This window comes from Salmo salar, chromosome ssa28 (assembly GCF_905237065.1).
Source record: "Salmo salar chromosome ssa28, Ssal_v3.1, whole genome shotgun sequence".
In the NCBI taxonomy this organism is placed as follows: Eukaryota; Metazoa; Chordata; class Actinopteri; order Salmoniformes; family Salmonidae; genus Salmo; species Salmo salar.
Genome location: NC_059469.1, coordinates 19,717,160 through 19,737,152, shown reverse-complemented (window position 1 = coordinate 19,737,152; position 19,993 = coordinate 19,717,160). Strand labels below are relative to the sequence as shown.

Here is a 19,993-nt window from a genome sequence, read left to right as displayed (position 1 = left end):
TACCCCTTTTTCACAGCAACTATTTCCTTTTTCTTTGATGTTACAAACTAGGACCAACAATCGTAGCCTGCCTCTGACTTTATCAAGAAATATAGCCATACTGGTATATAAATTAATCAATATAATACCAACCTCTTCTGACCTTGGGGGGTTTATTTATTTAATGCATTATACTACCATTGTACTATGGTAATGAACAATTAATAAAGATGGTACCATATATCATAATTGTGCGTTACCATGGTAGATTATAAACTCAGCAAAAAAAGAAACGCCCCTTTTTCAGGACCCTGTCTTTCAAAGATAATTTGTAAAAATCCAAAACTTCACAGATCTTCATTGTAAAGGGCTTAAACACTGGTTACCATGCTTGTTCAATGAACCATAAACAATTAATGAACATGCACCTGTGGAACGGTCGTTAAGACACTAACAGCTTACAGACGGTAGGCAATTAAGGTCACAGTTATAAAAACTTAGGACAATAAAAAAGGCCTTTCTACTGACTGAAAAACACCAAAAGAAAGATGCCCAGGGTCCCTGCGTGAACGTGCCTTAGGCATGCTACAAGGAGGCATGAGGACTGCAGATGTGGCCAGGGCAATAAATTGCCATGTCCGTACTGTGAGACGCCTAAGACAGCGCTACAGGGAGACAGGATGGACAGCTGATCGTCCTCACAGTGGCAGACCACGTGTAACAGCACCTGCACAGGATCGGTACATCCAAACATCACACCTGTGGGACAGGTACAGGATGGCAACAACAACTGCCCGAGTTACACCAGGAACTCACAATCCCTCCATCAGTGCTCAGACTGTCCGCAATAGTCTGAGAGAGGCTGGACTGAGGGCTTGTAGGGCCTGTTTTAAGGCAGGTCCTGACCAGACATCACCGGCAACAACGTTACCAATGGACACAGACCCACAGTCACTGGACCAGACAGGACTGGCAAAAACTGCTCTTCACTGACGAGTCGCGGTTTTGTCTCACCAGGGGTGATGGTCGGATTCGCGTTCAACGTCGAAGGAATGAGCGTTACACCGAGGCCTGTACTTTGGAGCGGGATCGATTTGGAGGTGGAGGGTCCGTCATGGTCTGGGGCGGTGTGTCACAGCATCATCGGACTGAGCTTGTTGTCATTGCAGGCAATCTCAACACTGTGCGTTACAGAGAAGACATCCTCCTCCCTCATGTGGTACCCTTCCTGCAGGCTCATCCTGACATGACCCTCCAGCATCACAATGCCACCAGCCATACTGCTCATTCTGTGCGTGATTTCCTGCAAGACAGGAATGTCAGTGTTCTTCCATGGCCAGCGAAGAGCCCGGATCTCAATCCCATTGAGCACGTCTGGGACCTGTTGGATCGGAGGCTGAGGGCCAAGGCCATTCCCCACAGAAATGTCCGGGAACTTGCAGGTGCCTTTGTGGAAGAGTGGGGTAACATCTCACAGCAAGAACTGGCAAATCTGGTGCAGTCCATGAGGAGGAGATGCACTGCAGTACTTAATGCAGCTGGTGGCCACACCAGATACTGACTTTTGATTTTGATCCCCCTTTTTTCAGGGACACATTATTCCATTTCTGTTAGTCACATGTCTGTGGAACTTGTTCAGTTTGTCTCAGTTGTTGAATCTGATGTTCATACAAATATTTACACAAGTAAAGTTTGAAAATAAACACAGTTGACAGTGAGAGGATGTTTCTTTTTTGGTGAGTCTATAATGCTACTGGTAGCTCGCGATTGACCTTTTGGAGACCCAAGGTCTGGGGTGATAGAGGTGTGTGCCATAACCAGCCTTTCAAAGCACTTGATCATTACAGATGCTAGAAACAAGCATTTCGCTGCACCTGCTTTAACATCAACGTATCTATTTAAGAGATCAAAACATTTATTTTGGATTTGATTGGTTTGGTATCAAAAATTTATTTACAAATGTATCCCCATCCATGTAGATGTGTTAGCTTCAATGGGGAAGAAATCTGTGAGTTGTAATTCTGGATGGCCAAACAGCTACCAACAATGACAAGGACTTCCATGTGGGGAATTTTAAGTGACTCGTTTCAGCCAGTTTAATCTTGTTCTTGCATCATGTCTTGTTGAGGTGTTATAACTGATTTCGTGTGAATGCAAAAATGCACTAGCTAGCTAACCACTGTGACGATATATTTGAGAGACAAGTGCTAATTGTGCAAATATGTATGTTTTTAGTAAACTTTGAAGACGAAATACAGTTAACATGTTGTCAACAATGTAAACCAATCACGTCTGCTTCGCCCCATAGTTGCGCACGCTTCGGTTTTGTTGCTAAACAACCAACCCGTTGCATTATCAGTGGTTAGAGTTGGACGTTACCTGGGAACATTTGTTTGTGGAACATGTGTTCCGTGTCTGTTTCCAGTCGGTAACATTATTCTCCTAGTGTGCATCTCTGAAACTAGCTAGCTAGTAGTCGCTAAACATGGCTACAGTTCTCCCGCCCAGACCTTGCGATAGCAACCCTGCAACCCCGGGAGCGCAGTCTATAAAGGTAAACTTGGCAAATGTATCGTAACAGAATATACACATTACTGGCCATACATGCTAATAATGGGTTTAAGACATGCTAAGCCGGTGCGCTCTAACGACAACACATCAACCTCCAACTCCTTTGTTGTCATCAAACCTACCGCGGTTTCGCTAGTTAGCTAACGTGAGAAATATTTACAAATTACTATTTAATAGTGGTAGGCCACGTTAGCTACTAGTTTTATTCAGCGTTGTTGAACGCAGGCCACTTGTAATGTAGATAGTTGTTAGCTATGTTACTGTGGGAGGGTCGATGTGTTGTAACTTGTCGTTGTTAGCAAACGACTAACATTACTAGTTAGCTATCCATACCGTTAGCTAACTAACTTGCTTAGCTAGCATGGTGTCTTGCTAGGTAACTAGCTAGCTGTTTAGTGTGCCAGTATATCATTGTTTTTGTTTACATCGTGTGTGTCATTAGACTTCAGTCCAAGTCCAATGCTCGTTGTCATTAAAATATTTTAATCTTTATTTAACTAGGCAAGTCAGTTAAGAACAAATGATTATTTACAATGACGGACTACACCGGCCAAACCCGGACGACACTGGGCCAATTATACGCCGAGATGCACTGCCTTATGCCGAGATGCACTGCCTTATACCGCTGCGCCACTCGGATCTGACTGTGATACCAATTATTGGTATGACCTTACTGTCTGAAACAAAGCACTGCAAAAACTAATAATCCAGAGTGTTGAATACAATTACATTTGATCTTACTCGACCAGTTGTCTGTGCGGTTGGTCCTTCAGATGGTCGAAATTGGAGACAAAATATTCATAGGAGGGCCTCCCGAGTGGCGCAGTAGTCTAAGGCACTGCATCGCAGTGCTTGAGGCGTCACTACAGCCCTGGGTTCGATCCCAGGCTGTGTCAAAGCCGGCCATGACTGGGAGACCAATGAGGTGGCGCACAATTGGCCCAGCTTTGTCCGGGTTAGGGGAGGGTTTGGCCAGTGGGGATTTCCGTGTCCCATCGCGCTCTAGCGACTCCTTGTGTCAGGCCCGGCGCCTGCAAGATGACGTCAGTCTCCAGTTGGACGGTTTTTCTTCCGACACATTGGTGTGGATGGCTTCCAGGTTAAGCGAGCAGCGTGTCAAGAAGCAGTGCGGCTTGGCAGGGTCGTGTTTCGGAGGACGCTTGACTCTTGACCTTTGCCTCTCCCTAGTCCGTAGGGGAGTTGCAGCGATGGGACAAGACTGACTACCAATTGGCTGTCACGAACATTGGGGTAAAAGTAAAAATATATATCATATCCACAGGAAAGTATTATTTATCCAACTTTTTAAGAGTGCTGGTACTGCCATTAAAGTTTATCACCTGGCACATGTGCAAAACCATGTAAACACCTGCAAGACTTGGGATAGTATGAATGCATACTTCCGTCTTGTGCACTTTCTCTGGGTCATGACCAAACAAATTCTTGATTGCCACACAGAGACCTGCGTTTTGAAGTCGGTTTAATAATTATTTCCTGTCGTTATTTTGTTCTAAATTTCAACCAGTTGAAGGACCAACCCCAAGGACAATCGTCAGAGTAAGTTCCATTTTTATTCAACATTCGTGACATACAAGGGATGTTCTATGTAAACGTGCGTGGCTATGCTGCACAGGCAATGGAGGGCATCATCACAATTGGGACTAGGCCTACCTCAAGGACCTTATGTGTTCTGCTTCGAGGCGATTTGGCTTTGTCAGCCAATGGATAAATACCATCTAAACCTGAATGTATTCTCAATTGCGGTACTGTTCTAAAAACATGAAGCCCTTTACTTTCATATCACATCAAAATAATTTCACAAATGCTAAAAATACACTTACTGTTAACTTGTTTTAACACAGTTGCACCCAACAGTATTTTTCAGTGACAACAGGTTTGTGGCATTAGTCTTCCGATTACACAAACAGATGTTCAGAGATGCAGATGGCTAATTAGAACATGTAGTGCTATCAGTCTTCGGTCTGTGGCTGCGGTCCAAAAAATGTAGAAGACACCCCCTCATCCACTTACCCTTGCCTTATGCCTTTGGGGGAATCCCCTTCGCCATCTTGGAGGGCAGACCAAATGATTAGCCAAGCAAGGGAAGTTTGCAACGGTAGCCCCTCAGTCCTCAAATTTTTAGTTGGCTTTGCGAGTGTACAATTATGTTTACTCCGGGCCTGAAACTCCCCATAATTAAATTTGTGACGATTGTACATCCGCTAAGAAAAGTCCCCGAAAACGGGAGTTCGAAATTGTGCTACTAATGCACATGACGGCACAAACGTCTCGTATGTTTTTATTTGGTTATCTTTTGGAAATTGTAGAAATAAAATATTTTCCTTCTTCAGAAGTTCAAGCTAGGCAGGCTAACGTTAGTTAGCTAATTAATATGCTAGCTATCATACAGTAGGCATATTAATAATTATATAAGTAGACATGCACTCATTATTGACTGTAGTGCATATAAAGCACCCAAATGCTACCGGTGGCTGAAAACACAACCATCACGGCATGAAAGAGAGACACATTTCCGGCCAAGGGTGGTCCATTTAAAAATCATTCCTTCCTCCCTTGCCCTGCAAGTGTATGCTCGTCAGACGTCATGATACGTCATCAGAAGTGTCCATTTAAGGCGGGAGACCAAGATGACGGCTTGAACAGACACTTTTTTATAGAGCTCCGCAACAAACTTCAGAAAGATTGTGGGGGGGAAAAAACAAGTTTAATTTGTTCAAGATATAAAAACTTTCCTGGGACTGGAATAATAATTGGATCATTTATTTCGGCATGTCCATGCGAAGTCGTGACAAAAAAAGAAAGAAGCTAGCCGTTCTTTTGCTAATCAACAAGAGAGGAACGTGCTTATAAACAACTGCCATAACTACGCTTGCCCTATGGATAATCTCATGCTTTCGAATGCTGTTGAAGATGACGAATTCCCTTCTTCACCGGTTACTCTGCGCAAACATCCACCCTCCAAAAAACCCAACATGAACTCTGACATCGTGGCTACCCTCTCCTTACTCATCAACTCCAGGTCTGATGCCATTGAGAAAATGGTAGGCGCGAACACCATGGTTATCCAAGGCTTGAAAAAGACTGGAGTTTGCATGATGTGAAAATGAATGTCAAAAGATGAAAAAAGTGTGGAAAAGAATAACAATGTCTACCATAGATGTCTCACTGATCTGGAACAATACACAAGAAGATGGAACCTGAGACTTTACGGCGTGCCAAAGGTGGAGAATGAGGATGTGCGACGAGAAGCTATCCGCATCTGCCAAGAAGTTATGCCTGCAGAGAAGAACAAAGTTGGTGATACCATCGACGTGCATCGCCTCGGCAAGAAGCAACAGCAAAACGATTCAAGACCAAGGGGTATAATCATCCTCTTCACTGCCAGATTCTACAGGGATGCTGTCTGGAAAGCTGCTAGGAAGAACGCCTTCCTTCAGAGCCACGGTCTGCGTTTCGCTGAGCATCTCAGCCCGGAGGACATTGAAAGAAGGAACAAGTTGTGGCCAACGATCAAGAAAGCACGAAATGAGGGAAAGGCTGCTTACTTCGTCGGAAGACGAGGCTTCATCAACGGTTCGGAAATCCATATTCCTCCCTAGAATCTCACCAGAAGGACAGATTGATGGTTTCAGCCAAGGTATTCTCATTTTCCTTGTACTGATTTAATGTTACCTAACAAGCATCATGTGACCTATTTTTCGGGAATACTCAGGTACCTCAATTTATTAGTTTGTTCTTGTATGACCAGATCAGAAGGCCTATTTTGTTTACAAACTTATGAAGAAGATTGAAAGTTGTATTTATTTTTTAATGCATACAGTAACTAAGATACTGTTTTAAGGGGGCATACAGGTCTGCTCTGGCTTTACACTGTTATTGTTCTATTTAGTTAGTAATACTTATTTCCAAGTGAAAAAGGTCTTAGGAACGTGTATATGTAAAACATTTTTTATTATCAGTTTTCATATGCACTTAAAATAGTAGGTACTCTTTTATTTAAAATATTTTGTATTTTATTTCTCAGAATAGTTCCTGATTACACTAAGAGCGTTTTTAGTCTCTCTTACTACAGAGAACCCTTGGTTTGGTCTTGAACGTCATTTTCTTTTGAGTTGAATTTCAAAAGCCGGATAACAACTAGCTCAGAGTTTATGGTATAAGGTATTTTCACTTTAAGTTGACTTAAATGGTGCAGATCTCGGTTCCTTATCGCTTACCTTCACTGCTCCTACGTTTTTGACTCATCCTACAGTTTACTTTTATATAATGTTTGTTGTTTTGTCTTTGTCTATAGCTTCTCTTAATGCTAGGGGGTTACAAAACAATGTGAAGCACAAGGCCTTATTTTTATTTGCTTAACAATTTCAAACAGATTTTTGCTTTTTTCAAGAGTCTCAGTCAATTTCTGCCGATGCCAACTTCTGGAGGTCACAGTGGGGTAATGATATTTGGCTTTCCCACGGATCTGAACGCTCCGCTGGTGTCACTACAATGAAAAATACCTTTGGTAATATTCTACACTCGGAATATGACCCCTTTTGGTCACTTTATTTGTCTTATGATCAGTTACAATGACATTAACTCATTACTGTAAACTTCTATGGGTACAACACCAAACATGAGAATGATGAGTTGCTTGAATCTATAGAGAAATATATACTTCATTGGTTATCTAAATTTCCCAATTCCTTATTATTGATAGGAGGGGACTTTAACATTTACTATAGATAATTCAACTGATAGATGGCCCCCAGGTAGGACAACCAGTCAGAATTTGGGTTTAATACTTTATGGAAAAGTTGGATCTTACTGATATATGGAGAGCGAGGATTCCTGCCAAAGGATCGTTCACTTGGAGTTACAAAACAGGTTCCAGACAGTCCAGAATAGATTTTTGGCTTATATCCAAATGTATTGATAGTGAGTGTGTTACTACAAATATTTGTACTACTCCACTCACAGACCATAGGGCCATTTACATTGATATCAAATTATTTACCCCTGATACTAACCTTGGTAGAGCATCCTACTGGAAGCTAAATAGCTCGTTATTAAATAATGATATTTTGAGGTAAAAGATCTGCTCTCACACTTTTGGGAAAGGGCTTGTGAAGAAAAATCTTATTGCAAGAACTGGGAGCTCTTTAAATTTGAGGTGTCCAAATACCTTACAAAATATGGTAGTAATCTTGCTAAGACCTGAAGAGCTGAGGAGGAAAAGGTGATCATCATTAAGATAACTTCCGTTTCTCAGAGGTCCCCAGCCAGCCCCTCGGGGGAGAAAATGGAACTGATTTGAGTTACAAAATAAACTGATAATATATATAGAGATTAAACGCAGAAGGAGCCTTTATTAGATCTAGGAACAAATGGATTGAGGAGGGAGAACAGAATTCATCCTATTTCTTTAGACTTGAGAAATTTCACTCTACAAATAACACTATCCATAAGTTAAACATTGGTGTTATTACAGATGGCCAAAAATTAATCGCTAAATACTGTAGCAATTTTTACAGGAAATTGTATAGCTCTACGTACTGTCAGGAATCCAGATGTTTTTTGACTCACTGAATAATGTTCACTCTATCAGTGATATAGAATGTAAACAGTGTGATGAACCCATCAAGTTGAAGAGATTAGAGTCTATCAAACATCTAAGAGCAATAAATCACCAGGTGTTGATGGAATTACTTCAGAATTTTACATATTATTTTCTGAACAAGTAGCTCCCTTCCTATTTGAAGTCTGTTTAGAGAGTATTAAAAACAATGTTCTCCCTCCTACAATAAGTCAGGGGTTAATAACACTGACACCTAAGCCTAAAAAAGAAGTGCTGCTCATTGATAACTGCCGTCCAATTTGTCTTCTTGTTAGCCTTACTACTTGCAAAAATAATTAAAGAAGTCCTGGATGCAATCATTGATGAAACACAGTGGCTTTATGAGGAACATACATATTTCTAACAATATCAAGTATTAGACATACTTGACTACTCAGACCTAATAAATAATATGAAGCTATGCTCAGTTAAAGATTTTTATAAAGCATTTGACACAGTAGAGCATCAGTTCCTCTTCCACTCCCTTGAGAAATTTGGCTTTGGGGATTTTTTCTGTAAGGTTATTAAGACTCTATACAAATGGTAACAGCACTATCAAATTGAAATATGTCACCTTACTTAGATTTGAGTTAAAGAGAGGAATTAGGCAAGGCTGTCCTATCTCTGTATCTGTTTTTATTAATCACCCAACTTCTTACACATTTTTTAAATAATAGTCCTGTACAAGGTATTTCCAGAGCTGGTAAAGAAACTATTATAATCCAGCTGGCTGATGATACTACACTTTTTATGAAAGACGGTAACCAAATTCCCATATCGATCAATGTGATACAATCCTTTTCTAAAGCGTCTGGTCTATATCTTAACATTAATAAATGTGAACTCATGGCTGTCAAAGATTGTGTGACACCTTCATATTATGGTATTCCAGTGAAAGAAGAACTTAGATATTTAGGCATAACCATTACTACAGATCAGAAGTCTAGAGGCTTACTAAATTCTAACCCTCATTAAAAAAAAACTCAGAAGAAGCTAAATCAATGGCTACAGAGGGACTTATCTTTAAAAGGAAGAGTCCTAATAACCAAAGCTGAAGGTATCTCTACAGATATCTTTATGTCTTTATATCTTGACGGTAAAATAAGCAAGGAGATAGACCAGATGCTTTAAACTGTTGTAATGAACACTTATGAGTATGATGGGCTGAATTTTCTGGACTTTACTACCTTAAAAGTATTATTTAAAGATCAATTGGATAAAACTATTCCTAAGAAGACCCACTTCTATGTGGAATTTTATTCCTCATGTCTTCTCTACTTTTGGTGGCCTTAACTTAATGTTGGTTTGCAATTATAATATTGACGAAGTTCCAGTGAAACTTTCTGCTTTTCATCGGCAGGTTTTCTTGTCATGGACCTTTAATTTATAAGCATAATTTTTCTCCACACAGATATTATATATGGAATAATCAGGATATATTGTATAAAAATACTTTTGTTTTTAGAGTATTGGTTCTGAAATAATATCCTATTGGTGAGCCAACTTGTAAATGCGGAGGGTTTTTTACTTAGTTATGAGGGATTCTTATCACTTTACAAGGTCCCTGTAACACCAAAAGATTTTGCAATTCCCTCAGGTGTTGCTTTATTATTCAGGGACGTGTCAAGACCTGACCCTCAGAGCCTACCTTCCATTAACTCATCAGTAGGAAAGATTTGTTTCTCTTTTGGTCCATTAAACAACAGAGCGATACAACATCCTGCTGAAACAAGGTTTGTATCTATACCTTATGTCATGCCTTATGGGAATTGTTTGATAATATCTGTTGGGGAAAAGTTTGGATGTTGCCACACAAATACAGTTGAAGTCGGAAGTTTACATACACTTAGGTTGGGGTCATTGAAACTCGTTTTTCAACCACTCCACAAATTTCTTGTTAACGAACTATAGTTTTGGCAAGTCGGTTCGGACATCTACTTTGTGCATGACACAAGCAATTTTTTCAACAATTGTTTACAGACAGATTATTTCACTGTAATTCACTGTATCACAATTCCAGTGGGTCAGACGTTTACATACACTAAGTTGACTGTGCCTTTAAACAGCTTGGAAAATTCCAGAGAATTATGCCATGGCTTTAGAAGCTTCTGATAGGCTAATTGACATCACTTGAGTCAATTGGAGGTGTACCTGTGGATGTATTTCAAGGCCTACCTTCAAACTCAGTGCCTTTTTGCTTGACATCATGGGAAAATCAAAAGAAATCAGCCAAGACCTCAGAAAAAAATTGTAGACCTCCACAAGTCTGGTTCATCCTTGGGAGCAATTTCCAAACGCCTGAAGGTACCACGTTCATCTGTACAAACAATAGTACGCAACTATAAACATCATGGGACCACGCAGCTAGCAATGGGTTGGGTCTCACGGTGCGTTCCTTTTCAGATGGTATGGCATTGCACCTGTACTACCAATACTGTACCTCAATTCCACATTTCCTTCTCATCGTGTTACCATACAGGACATTGCTGCTATCCCTCGCCTTTCTCTCTAATTTTTCCAACTGTTAACGACAATGACGTAGTCGTGGAGAGTCGACTCCAAAGTAATTGATTCCTCCTTGCACATGAACTGAAGATTAGATTCCGTATGTAATCAACTCTTAAGATTCAGTAGGTTTGGAACGGATGAGTCTGATTTAGTTGCCAAGACTGAACACACGGGTGTAATCATTAGTTGAAACAGTTGCAATTTGCAACAAAAAGGAGAGTTTTTATTGGGCAAATGCAGGTAGGTATCTCCCTCGCCGTTTCCTTTAGTTTGCTTTCGTTTAAGAAACATTTTGCAACAGAATCAGTGTAATGAATATGCCCCAGGCAAGGGAGAGCGAGGAGTGGGCAAGCAGAAAAAAACGGAGTGCATATGTCTTGGTAATCTATCTTGCATGCCTCGCAAATTCAACAACGTAGCCTAAAATTCTATTTAAATTACAGAACTTTCCCCGGCATTTATAGCCTATTGTCTAGTTAGGCTATAACACAGAAAATATTGTTTTGTGGTGACTGCACTGCCATAAGGGTTTGGGAAAGGTTTGGGATTTTTCTTTAATGTTAAGGATTCCAATTTTGTTTAAATGTTTTGACATCTTGGTGTGTAGTATTTTAACCGTTTTCAAAATATATTTTATTTCTCGCTGATAAGAAAGATCTGTTCCTTCTGTTTACAAAACTGTACCGCGAAAGATGTGTGTTAACGTTTAGAACAAGCGTCAGGGCTCTTGACAAAACACCTTCGGCCTGAACATACTATCGTCAATCGATGCTAAAGGTACAGTGCTTTCAGAAGGTATTCATACAGCCTGAATTCAAAATGTTCTTAAATATTTATTTTTCTCTCTCACCTATCTATACAGAATACCCCATAATGACAAAGAGAAAACATGTTTTGAGCTTTTTATTCTTCAAATTGATTGAAAATGAAATACAGAAATATATCTAATTTACATAAGCATTCACATGTCTGAGTCAATACATGTTAAAGTCACCTTTGGTAGCGATTACAGCAGTGAGTCTTTCTGGGTAAGTCTAAGAGCTTTCCGGTTTGCACATCTGGATTGTACCAGCCTTGCCATAGATTTTCAAGCGGATTTCAGTCAAAACTAACTAGGCCACTCAGGAACATTCAATGTCGTCTTGGTAAGCAACTCCAGTATATTTGGCCTTGTGTTTTAGGTTATTTTCCTGCTGAAATGTTAATTTGTCTCCAAGTGTATGTTGGAAAACAGACTAAAGCAGGTTTTCCTCTAGAATATTGCCTGTGCTTAGCTCTATTATGTTTATTTTTATACAAAACTCCTCAGTCCTTGCTGATGACAAGCATACAGATAACATGATGCAGCCACCACCATGCTTGAAAATATGAAGAGTGGTGCTCAGTAATGTGTTGTGTTGGATTTGCCCCAAACAACACTTTGTATTCAGGACATGAAGTTCATTTGTTTGCCACATTTTGTCGTTTTACTTTAGTGCCTTATTGCAAGCACGATTAATGTCCTTCCTTCTTTTCACTCTGTCATTTAGGTTAGTATTGTGGAGAAACTACAATGTTGATCCATCCTCAGTTTTCTCCTATCACAGCCATTAAACTCTAACTGTTTTAAAGTCACCATTGGCCTCATGGTGAAATCCCTGAGCGATTTCCTTCCTCTCCGGCAACTGAGTTAGGACGCCTGTATCTTTGTAGTGACTAGGTGTATTGATACACCATCCAAAGTGTAATTAATAACTTCACCATATTCAATGTCTGCTTTTTTTTTTTTTTTTTTTTTAATGTACCCATCTACCAATAGGTGCCCTTCTTTGTGAGGCATTATCTTGGGAAAGAAGAAATGCTCACTAACAGGGATGTAAGCAAGTTTGTGCCCAACATTTGAGAGAAATAAGATTTTTCTGCGTATTGAACATTTCTGCGATCTTATATTTCAGCTCATGGAACATGGGACCAACACTTTACATGTTGCGTTTGCATTTTTGTTCAGTGGCCAACAAACTTTCATTCTGGAGAGAACTATTAACTTTAACAAGTAATAGTTCAGGTGTTTTGTGTATCCTAACTGTGTATCCTAACTGTGTTTTTAGGATGACATTGAGGAAGTTTCCAATGATGGCAGTCAAGCTCCAAAAAGGCGACGCATGGGTTCAGGCGACAGTTCCAGAAGTTGCGACACCTCCAGTCAGGAACTTGGGTATGTGGTAAAGTCGTATCTGAATGCGTAGATAGGAAGTAGTGATGCAAATATGTCTAATTGATCACACCTAATCCCGTTAACAAACAGTTAGGCTGTTTTTACACAGGCAGCCCAATTCTGATTTTTTTTCTTCTCACTAATTGGGATTTTGATCAATCACATCAGATCTTTTTACATCACTCTTGTTCAGAACTGATCTGATTGGTCAAAAGACCAATTAGTGAAAGAAATATCAGAATTGGACTGGTCTAATCGCAGCCTGTATGTCTAATAACATAGGCTTAAGACTTTACCCTGCTCTTAACCTTTCAGTCATACGTGTGTTTCCCCAGGCCCACATACTTCTCAGCAGAAAATCTGACTGAGTACAGGTGGCCCTCAGATGGCAGTGGGGAGTACTATATGTTGCAAGAACAAGTCAGTGAATATCTGGGAGTGACTTCATTCAAGCGAAAATATCCAGGTGATGTGGCTGAATGTTTGGCATATATGGTATAGGATCATTGTGTGTAAATTTGGTGATTGGGCTATAACAAGACTATCTGTAGACTATACTGATGTTAAACTGGTCACTCTGGCTAATCATGTCTTATCTTAATAATAAATGCCATTAGCAGACGCTTTTATCCAAAGCAACTTAGTCATGCGTGTATACATTAATACACCCACTACCCTGGTGTTACAAGCGCATGTTCAACCAACTGAGCTACAAAGGACCATCAATGGAAATAAGCCTTCAGGCTTTGTTTATATCGTCTTTTTTTTATGTATGTAATGTTGTCTCCGGCTGGAGTAGCCTACTATTTTTAATTATCCAATAAATTCAATAAATTCTTCTTTTAGATTTGGAAAGGAGAGACCTCTCCCACAAGGAAAAGCTATATCTGAGGGAGCAAAATGTCATCACCGAGACACAGTGCACCTTGGGTGAGAACTTAGAAACATGTAATTGTTGCGTAACCAGGAAGAGCTTGGAGTGTGACATAGACCAATCAGGGCCAAAGCCATCCCAATAGTTGTTTTGGGGAATTAGGCCACTCCTTACCTTGAAACTGTATACATTAAGTAATTGTGAATCTCTTTTTCCAGGTTTGACTGCTTTACGAAGTGATGAAGTCATTGATTTAATGATCAAGGAGTACCCGGGCAAACATGCTGAGTATTCTGTCATTCTCCAAGAGAGGGAGCGTCAGAGGATAGCAAAAGAGTACTCTGTAAGTACTCTCATTTCAGAGAGTATTACTAATGTTAGTATGCTCCGCAACATTGACAAAACATTTTTTTATAGCTTTGGTGTGGATGAAAAAACGGAGTTACAACAGCCTTTGACTTAAATTACCAGATTATATTTTCACTCACAGTACATTAACTGTTGACATGGTTATTCAATATGTTGTATGGTAACATTGAATTTTTATATCTCCTAGAAAATGCAGCAACAAAACCCTCAGAAGGTTGAAGCCAGTAAAGTGCCAGAGTACATAAAGAAAGCTGCCAAGAAAGCTGCAGAGTTCAACAGTAACTTCAACAGGGAAAGGATGGAAGAGAGAAGGGCATATTTTGACCTTCAGACACATGTACGTTAATACCTTGAATAAACACATAGGCTTAGTAGTCATACATATTTTGTATGTGTTCATAAGAACTCCCACTTGTTCATGTTTGAGTAGATACAGTATATCAGTACATTGGTAAACTGTAAGACTCAGTTGTGTGAATTTGAACGTGTAATTGAAGTGTGTTTCAAATGCAACTTTCGAACAGATTATCCAAGTACCCCAAGGGAGGTATAAAGTTCTTCCTCCAGAGAGAACCAAGACTGGACCCTATCCAGTGGCCCTCATCCCTGGGCAGTTCCAGGACTATTACAAAAGGTACGGGTCACTAACCAAAAAACTAGTCTTCATGAATGAGGTCCTGACCTCTAAAGATGTTTGAATAGATGATAAACTGATGTTCCTGTGTGTGATACAGGTACTCTCCCAACGAACTGCGCTACTTGCCCCTGAACACAGCCCTGTTCGAGCCCCCCCTTGACCCGGAGCTGCCTGCCCTGGACAGCGATGGGGACTCAGATGATGCAGATGAAAACAAGGGAGAAGAGGGCAAGAAAAATTCTGTAAGAAACTGGGTTCTGGAACTATTTTTACACGCTTCACTTGATTTCAGAGCTTGAGATGCAATGACATGTTTTATTGTATTACCAGTAAATGCCTAGAGATGCTTTGTAAGTTGACTATGTAAACTCCTTGGCAGCTTGCTTGAATATTAAGAACTGAATTTTGTTTACAGGACAGCTCATCTGGAAACACCTCAGATGGGGACAGTCAGGACAGTGGAGTGCAGTCAAAGGGCAAGGCCAAGGACAGGACTGCCACCCCGGCTAAAGATGCCACCCCACGCCTCAACCAACACAAATCTGTCCCTGGGTACAAGGTAGAAGAAAAAAGCCCCTGACTTTCTCCAACAGCACTTCTTTTCCCTTTCCCCTACTCCGCCACCTCTTCCAGCTTCTTCAGCACTTTCAGTAGAGAGACCCTCCTTTGTCCCCACCCCGATTTCTGGTCCTGTCACTCCTAACACACACACTCCACCAGGTGGCAATAGTTCTCTCTTGGGGCAACACTCTGCCTTCCCTCTTCCACTTGGTCCAGTTTGGTTGTGAACCGACCATATGGTTAAAGAGACGTTCCGGATCTTTGGCGACTACTTAAGTATTTTTTTTAAACCTCCCGCTTTGGGCTGGATGTGGCAATGTGTAGTTCATACATGCATAGTCTATGAGTAGAATTATTGTCTTACCTCAATTAGCCACAAAATCCCTAGTTTGAAAACGACTGTTTTCTGGAAGCTGTGTTTTGAGCAATGCAAGCTTGGCCCATGTGGGCAAGCCCCATAGCAATTAGAGTTCCAGCCAATCTGCTTCAGCCCCTTGCCATTTCAGTGACAGCTAGCAAGATGCACATTGACGAGTTGCACAGTGAGAGAAGAAGGCTGGCCCAGGCCTGCCCAGCGTTATCCAATGAGGTTGCAGGGCGGGCCCAATGACTCAGTGACACAGCGAGCAATGACGTACTGCATGTAAGCAATTCTAGGGGACCCGTTCTGGCTCTTCAGCGTTACTTTCAGAACTACTGGCTAAAAAGTATGCAAATCTTCCGGAAAGTCTCTTTAAAACAGTGATGGTTCTATACCAACCGTATGGTAATACACTGATGGTTCCATATCAGACTTTATGAGCAATAACATTTGAGTAGTTCTGTCACATCTAGGACTTGTTCTTCACTGCACTTTTGATTGGTCTTAAAGACTTGTACATTTTTTACCCTATTTGAATGTCTTAATATACCTCTCTTCTGTGTACTTGGCAACACACTAATTAAGACAAGAGACCAGTTACAGTATATTTGGCTGCTAGATTCATTGTTTTTAAACAACATATTTCTTATGATACATACTTTATAAGATGCATACATTTTATTTAGTAGTAGCACTAAAATTACGTTAATACTTGAGTGTTTAAAAGTTTTATAATTCAAGTTATGTCTGTGTATATTAGTATGCTTTTAAACCAGTATTCTTGTGCCGTTATTCTATAACGGTTGTTTGATATAACCTTAGACTGTTCTTTGTTTATTATGAGACTGGAGAACACAATGTCAGTGTGTCAGAGGCCTGTTAATACACTTTCTATATGTTGGCTTTTTTTACTTTCGGTTGCCTCTGAAAGTTATTGTTGTGTTAAGTTTAAATTATTTGATAAGAGAATGGCATTTCTGGGATCAACATGATCTACCTTCCGGGCAATTTACTGTCATCTGTTTTACTGCAAGGGCAACATGGCAGAATTGATCAAATTTAGTTTGCCAAAACCGACAGCAAGTGCAGTAAGCACAAATATACATAGCTTGTCATGGCATGACTAGTATTACGTATTACTACACCACAAATACCATATCATACATCAGGATTTGGTCACTGATTGTAGAGTGGAGAGCTCATAACTTTCCACAGGGATGGATTTGTCTGTTATGTTTCCAATCAGCATGTTTCCAAAGGGAATTAGAATTATTTGTTTTGAGTGAACACCACAGTTTTAAACCAAACTTTGTAAAACTTTTGTCTACTTACCCTCTCTTTATTGTTAGTATGTAATGCGTCATAGATGTGTTCGGAATTTAACAATAACTTTCCAATATCGGCGCTCATTGAATTAAGACTGAAGCCAATACAGATACAATACTGGCAGAAAAATGTACTCAACCTATTAATGTCGCCATAGAGAACATGGCATTAAAGTTTACTTTATTATAATTTTAATGCAAGGTAGAGTTCAGGGACTGTACAAGAAATGATTATTTTCATAATCGTAGTGGTATAAATTGCTTGTGTTGGCACTACACTGCAGGGGTAGCCATCTGAAGCCTAACAGAAAATATGTAACCTTTTCTTTCCTTATGTTTTGCACCAGTCAAATGAAACATTTCAGGATGGCAACACCAAACGGGTTGACATTTTGAAAATAGGAGATATTTCCATGAACACACAGCCTACTTCATACTCATGGGCTGTATCCTCCCAATTGTTTGCACACATTCCCAATATTTGTGCAAACTGCGCACCTAAGTAGGTACAGTTTGTTGATCCTTCAAAGCTCAATTTGTATACTTCTCACACTCAGAATTGAATGTGTCTTACATGTTTGATTTGAGTGCAATGGCATAAAGGTGTCCCTTTTGATTGTCATACCTTTTTTGGATACATTTGTGTTCTCCTGGTTTAGCTGGCACTCCTCTTTCTGTGAAGACCTCTTGTGTTCAATTAGTTATGTCCTTTATTAACTTAACTGTGTGTCTCTAATCTCCGATTTGCCCTACCACATGTCTCGTTGTTTGTTTCTTAGAAAGGCTTTAACTGCTCTTATCTAATCCAATACTTTTTATGTAGGAAAACGTTTGATATGTCAGTATTTAGACACAGTTAACCATTGAAATAAAGATTTCAAACAAATAGACTGTACAGATATGTTTTGATTGTGTTAGCAGCAGAGACAGGTCCTGTAAAGAAATATATCTGCAGTGAAAGATGAGTTTTCCTCCTGTCAGAAATGTCTTTGGCTAACTGCCTTTTTATAAATGTGGGTTAACAATGGGTGGAAACACCTTGGTCTCCTCAGGAGGGACATTCAAGTGTTTAACCTGCTATGAGCGGCGATGTGGGACAGCATGGCACATCCAACTTAATCTTAAATCAACTTGACCTCTTGGTTTTTGCCTTTGGAGCTCTTGAGATCCAAGTATCGTAGTCTCCCAGTCCCCACGACTATATATAAGTGATGACAACAAGCAAATAGTTGATGTGGGAGGTTCTCAAAATTAGACAATAGGCAATTTCTAGTCATTCTTATTTGAGGGGGTGAAATAAGAAGCACCTAACAAGATTGGATCAATTGCGAGTGAAATAAATGTGTGTATATATACATCCTATCAGGCCTTTTAGGCTTTTACACATTGTACAGTATAATGTGTGTTGCTCAGAAGCCCTTTGTCACATGGTGCACTAGGCCTTGTTGCTAAAAATTATAGCATTGTTCTTGCAGCCTAAGGTCATACCCAATGCTATTTGTGGCATTTGCCAGAAGGGTAAGGAGTCCAACAAGAAAGGAAAGCCAGAAGCTCTCATTCACTGCTCACAGTGCAAGAACAGTGGTAAGTGGAACTTCTGTTTTGTTTTTAAATTAAAACTGACAAATCACAACATAGCATTGTTCATAATGAACATAAAGCTTCTAAAATATGAGCAAAATAACTTAGTTCAATTAGCCTAGTCGTGATCACAAGTTGGGATTATGCAGTGTGTTTTGGAGTAGTGCTGTGGTGCGAGCAATGCCGTGTGTGTGTGTGTGTGTGTGTCCCAGGTCACCCATCGTGCCTGGATATGAGTGAGGAGCTGGTTGGCCTGATTAAGACCTACCCGTGGCAGTGTATGGAGTGTAAGACGTGCACGGTGTGTGAGCAGCCCCACCACGAGGAGGAGATGATGTTCTGTGACAAGTGTGACCGGGGCTTCCACACCTTCTGCGTGGGCCTGGACTCCATCCCTCTAGGTGAGCTCTCTCTCTGGGTCTTTTCAAATACTTTAAGGATGCATCATTACTTCTTTCCTTGGTGAAATCTTTGTGATGGAATCGTTGCTTACTCCTACCAATGTGTGTGTTAGATAAGTGATTATTTCATGGAAGGAAGGGACTCTGTCACGCGCTCTCTCACTTTCTCTTATGTAGTCTCATATGGAGTTTTGTGGTGATTTGCATTTAGCTGGTTTTATGTGAAACAGCATTATTAATTTGCTTAGGCAACTGAACTACTTTTCGGCTTGGGGTGAAGACTGCCAATTATTATTTATTTTTTTGTGCAGTCAAGAAGGGTTGTTTGTTACCTCAATTTGCTATAGTTAGTGTAGCTGCACATTAAACATCAGAAAGTTCACGTTTGGAATGTGGTCAAAGTGCTTTATAAGTGTTGAAATCAAATGTTAGAAATAGCTGTTTTTTGTCAGATGCCTTTTAGTCTGAAGGATCCCATGATGCAGTCTATTTTTTAGCCTTTGGTTTGATGTGGCTCTACTCTAATATGTAACTTTGTGGTTTTTTTCTCCTCAGGTTGCTGGGTTTGTGAGTGTTGCATCAAGGAGTTCTCAACGCCCAAGAAAAAAGGAGGAATAAAAACACCCAAAAAGTCCAAATCTGCACACAAATAGAATGCGATTACGGACAATGATCAACTCAACAAGCTAATCCTCAATTTTAAAGATACTTTTTGTACTTTTGATTGTTAAGATTAAGTTTGATAATCCTGTATATATGGATTTACTTTGTCACAATTGGATTTGAAATGTCATTGCCACTGAAGTAAACATTTTTGCCAGTAAAAGCTTTTTTTAATAACCCATGACTGCCCTGATGTTTCATTAAAGCACAGATTGTCTCTAATAAGGGAAAGGGAAAGAGTGATCAATAAGTGCTTATCAAAGTCCTGACGCAAAGATTCTTTATTTAGAGCCTATTCCTCTCAGGTGACAGTTACAATAGAATGCTAAATCAACCACAACATGTTATG

General features: G+C 40.1%; 1 protein-coding gene across 1 annotated transcript; it reads left to right on the top strand.

Moving 5' to 3' along the window:
* The first annotated feature begins 2,334 nt into the window (after positions 1–2,334).
* On the top strand, positions 2,335–19,821 carry phf10 (PHD finger protein 10). The gene is made up of 12 exons (XM_014179889.2): positions 2,335–2,533; positions 12,766–12,872; positions 13,208–13,338; positions 13,719–13,802; positions 13,965–14,089; positions 14,303–14,452; positions 14,640–14,749; positions 14,850–14,994; positions 15,168–15,311; positions 18,475–18,583; positions 18,793–18,981; positions 19,537–19,821. Exons 1-12 carry the CDS (start codon positions 2,465–2,467, stop codon positions 19,632–19,634), a joined length of 1,461 nt encoding a protein of 486 aa, XP_014035364.1. The 5' UTR covers positions 2,335–2,464; the 3' UTR covers positions 19,635–19,821.
* The last annotated feature ends 172 nt before the right edge of the window (positions 19,822–19,993 follow it).

Excerpts from the sequence above, each read along its gene's own strand:
- phf10 (XM_014179889.2), top strand. The coding sequence starts at position 2,465 with ATGGCTACAGTTCTCCCGCCCAGACCTTGCGATAGCAACCCTGCAACC. Across the intron at positions 12,873-13,207 it reads ACCTCCAGTCAGGAACTTGG|GCCCACATACTTCTCAGCAG; the intron begins GTATGTGGTAAA and ends GTGTTTCCCCAG. Across the intron at positions 13,339-13,718 it reads ATTCAAGCGAAAATATCCAG|ATTTGGAAAGGAGAGACCTC; the intron begins GTGATGTGGCTG and ends TTCTTCTTTTAG.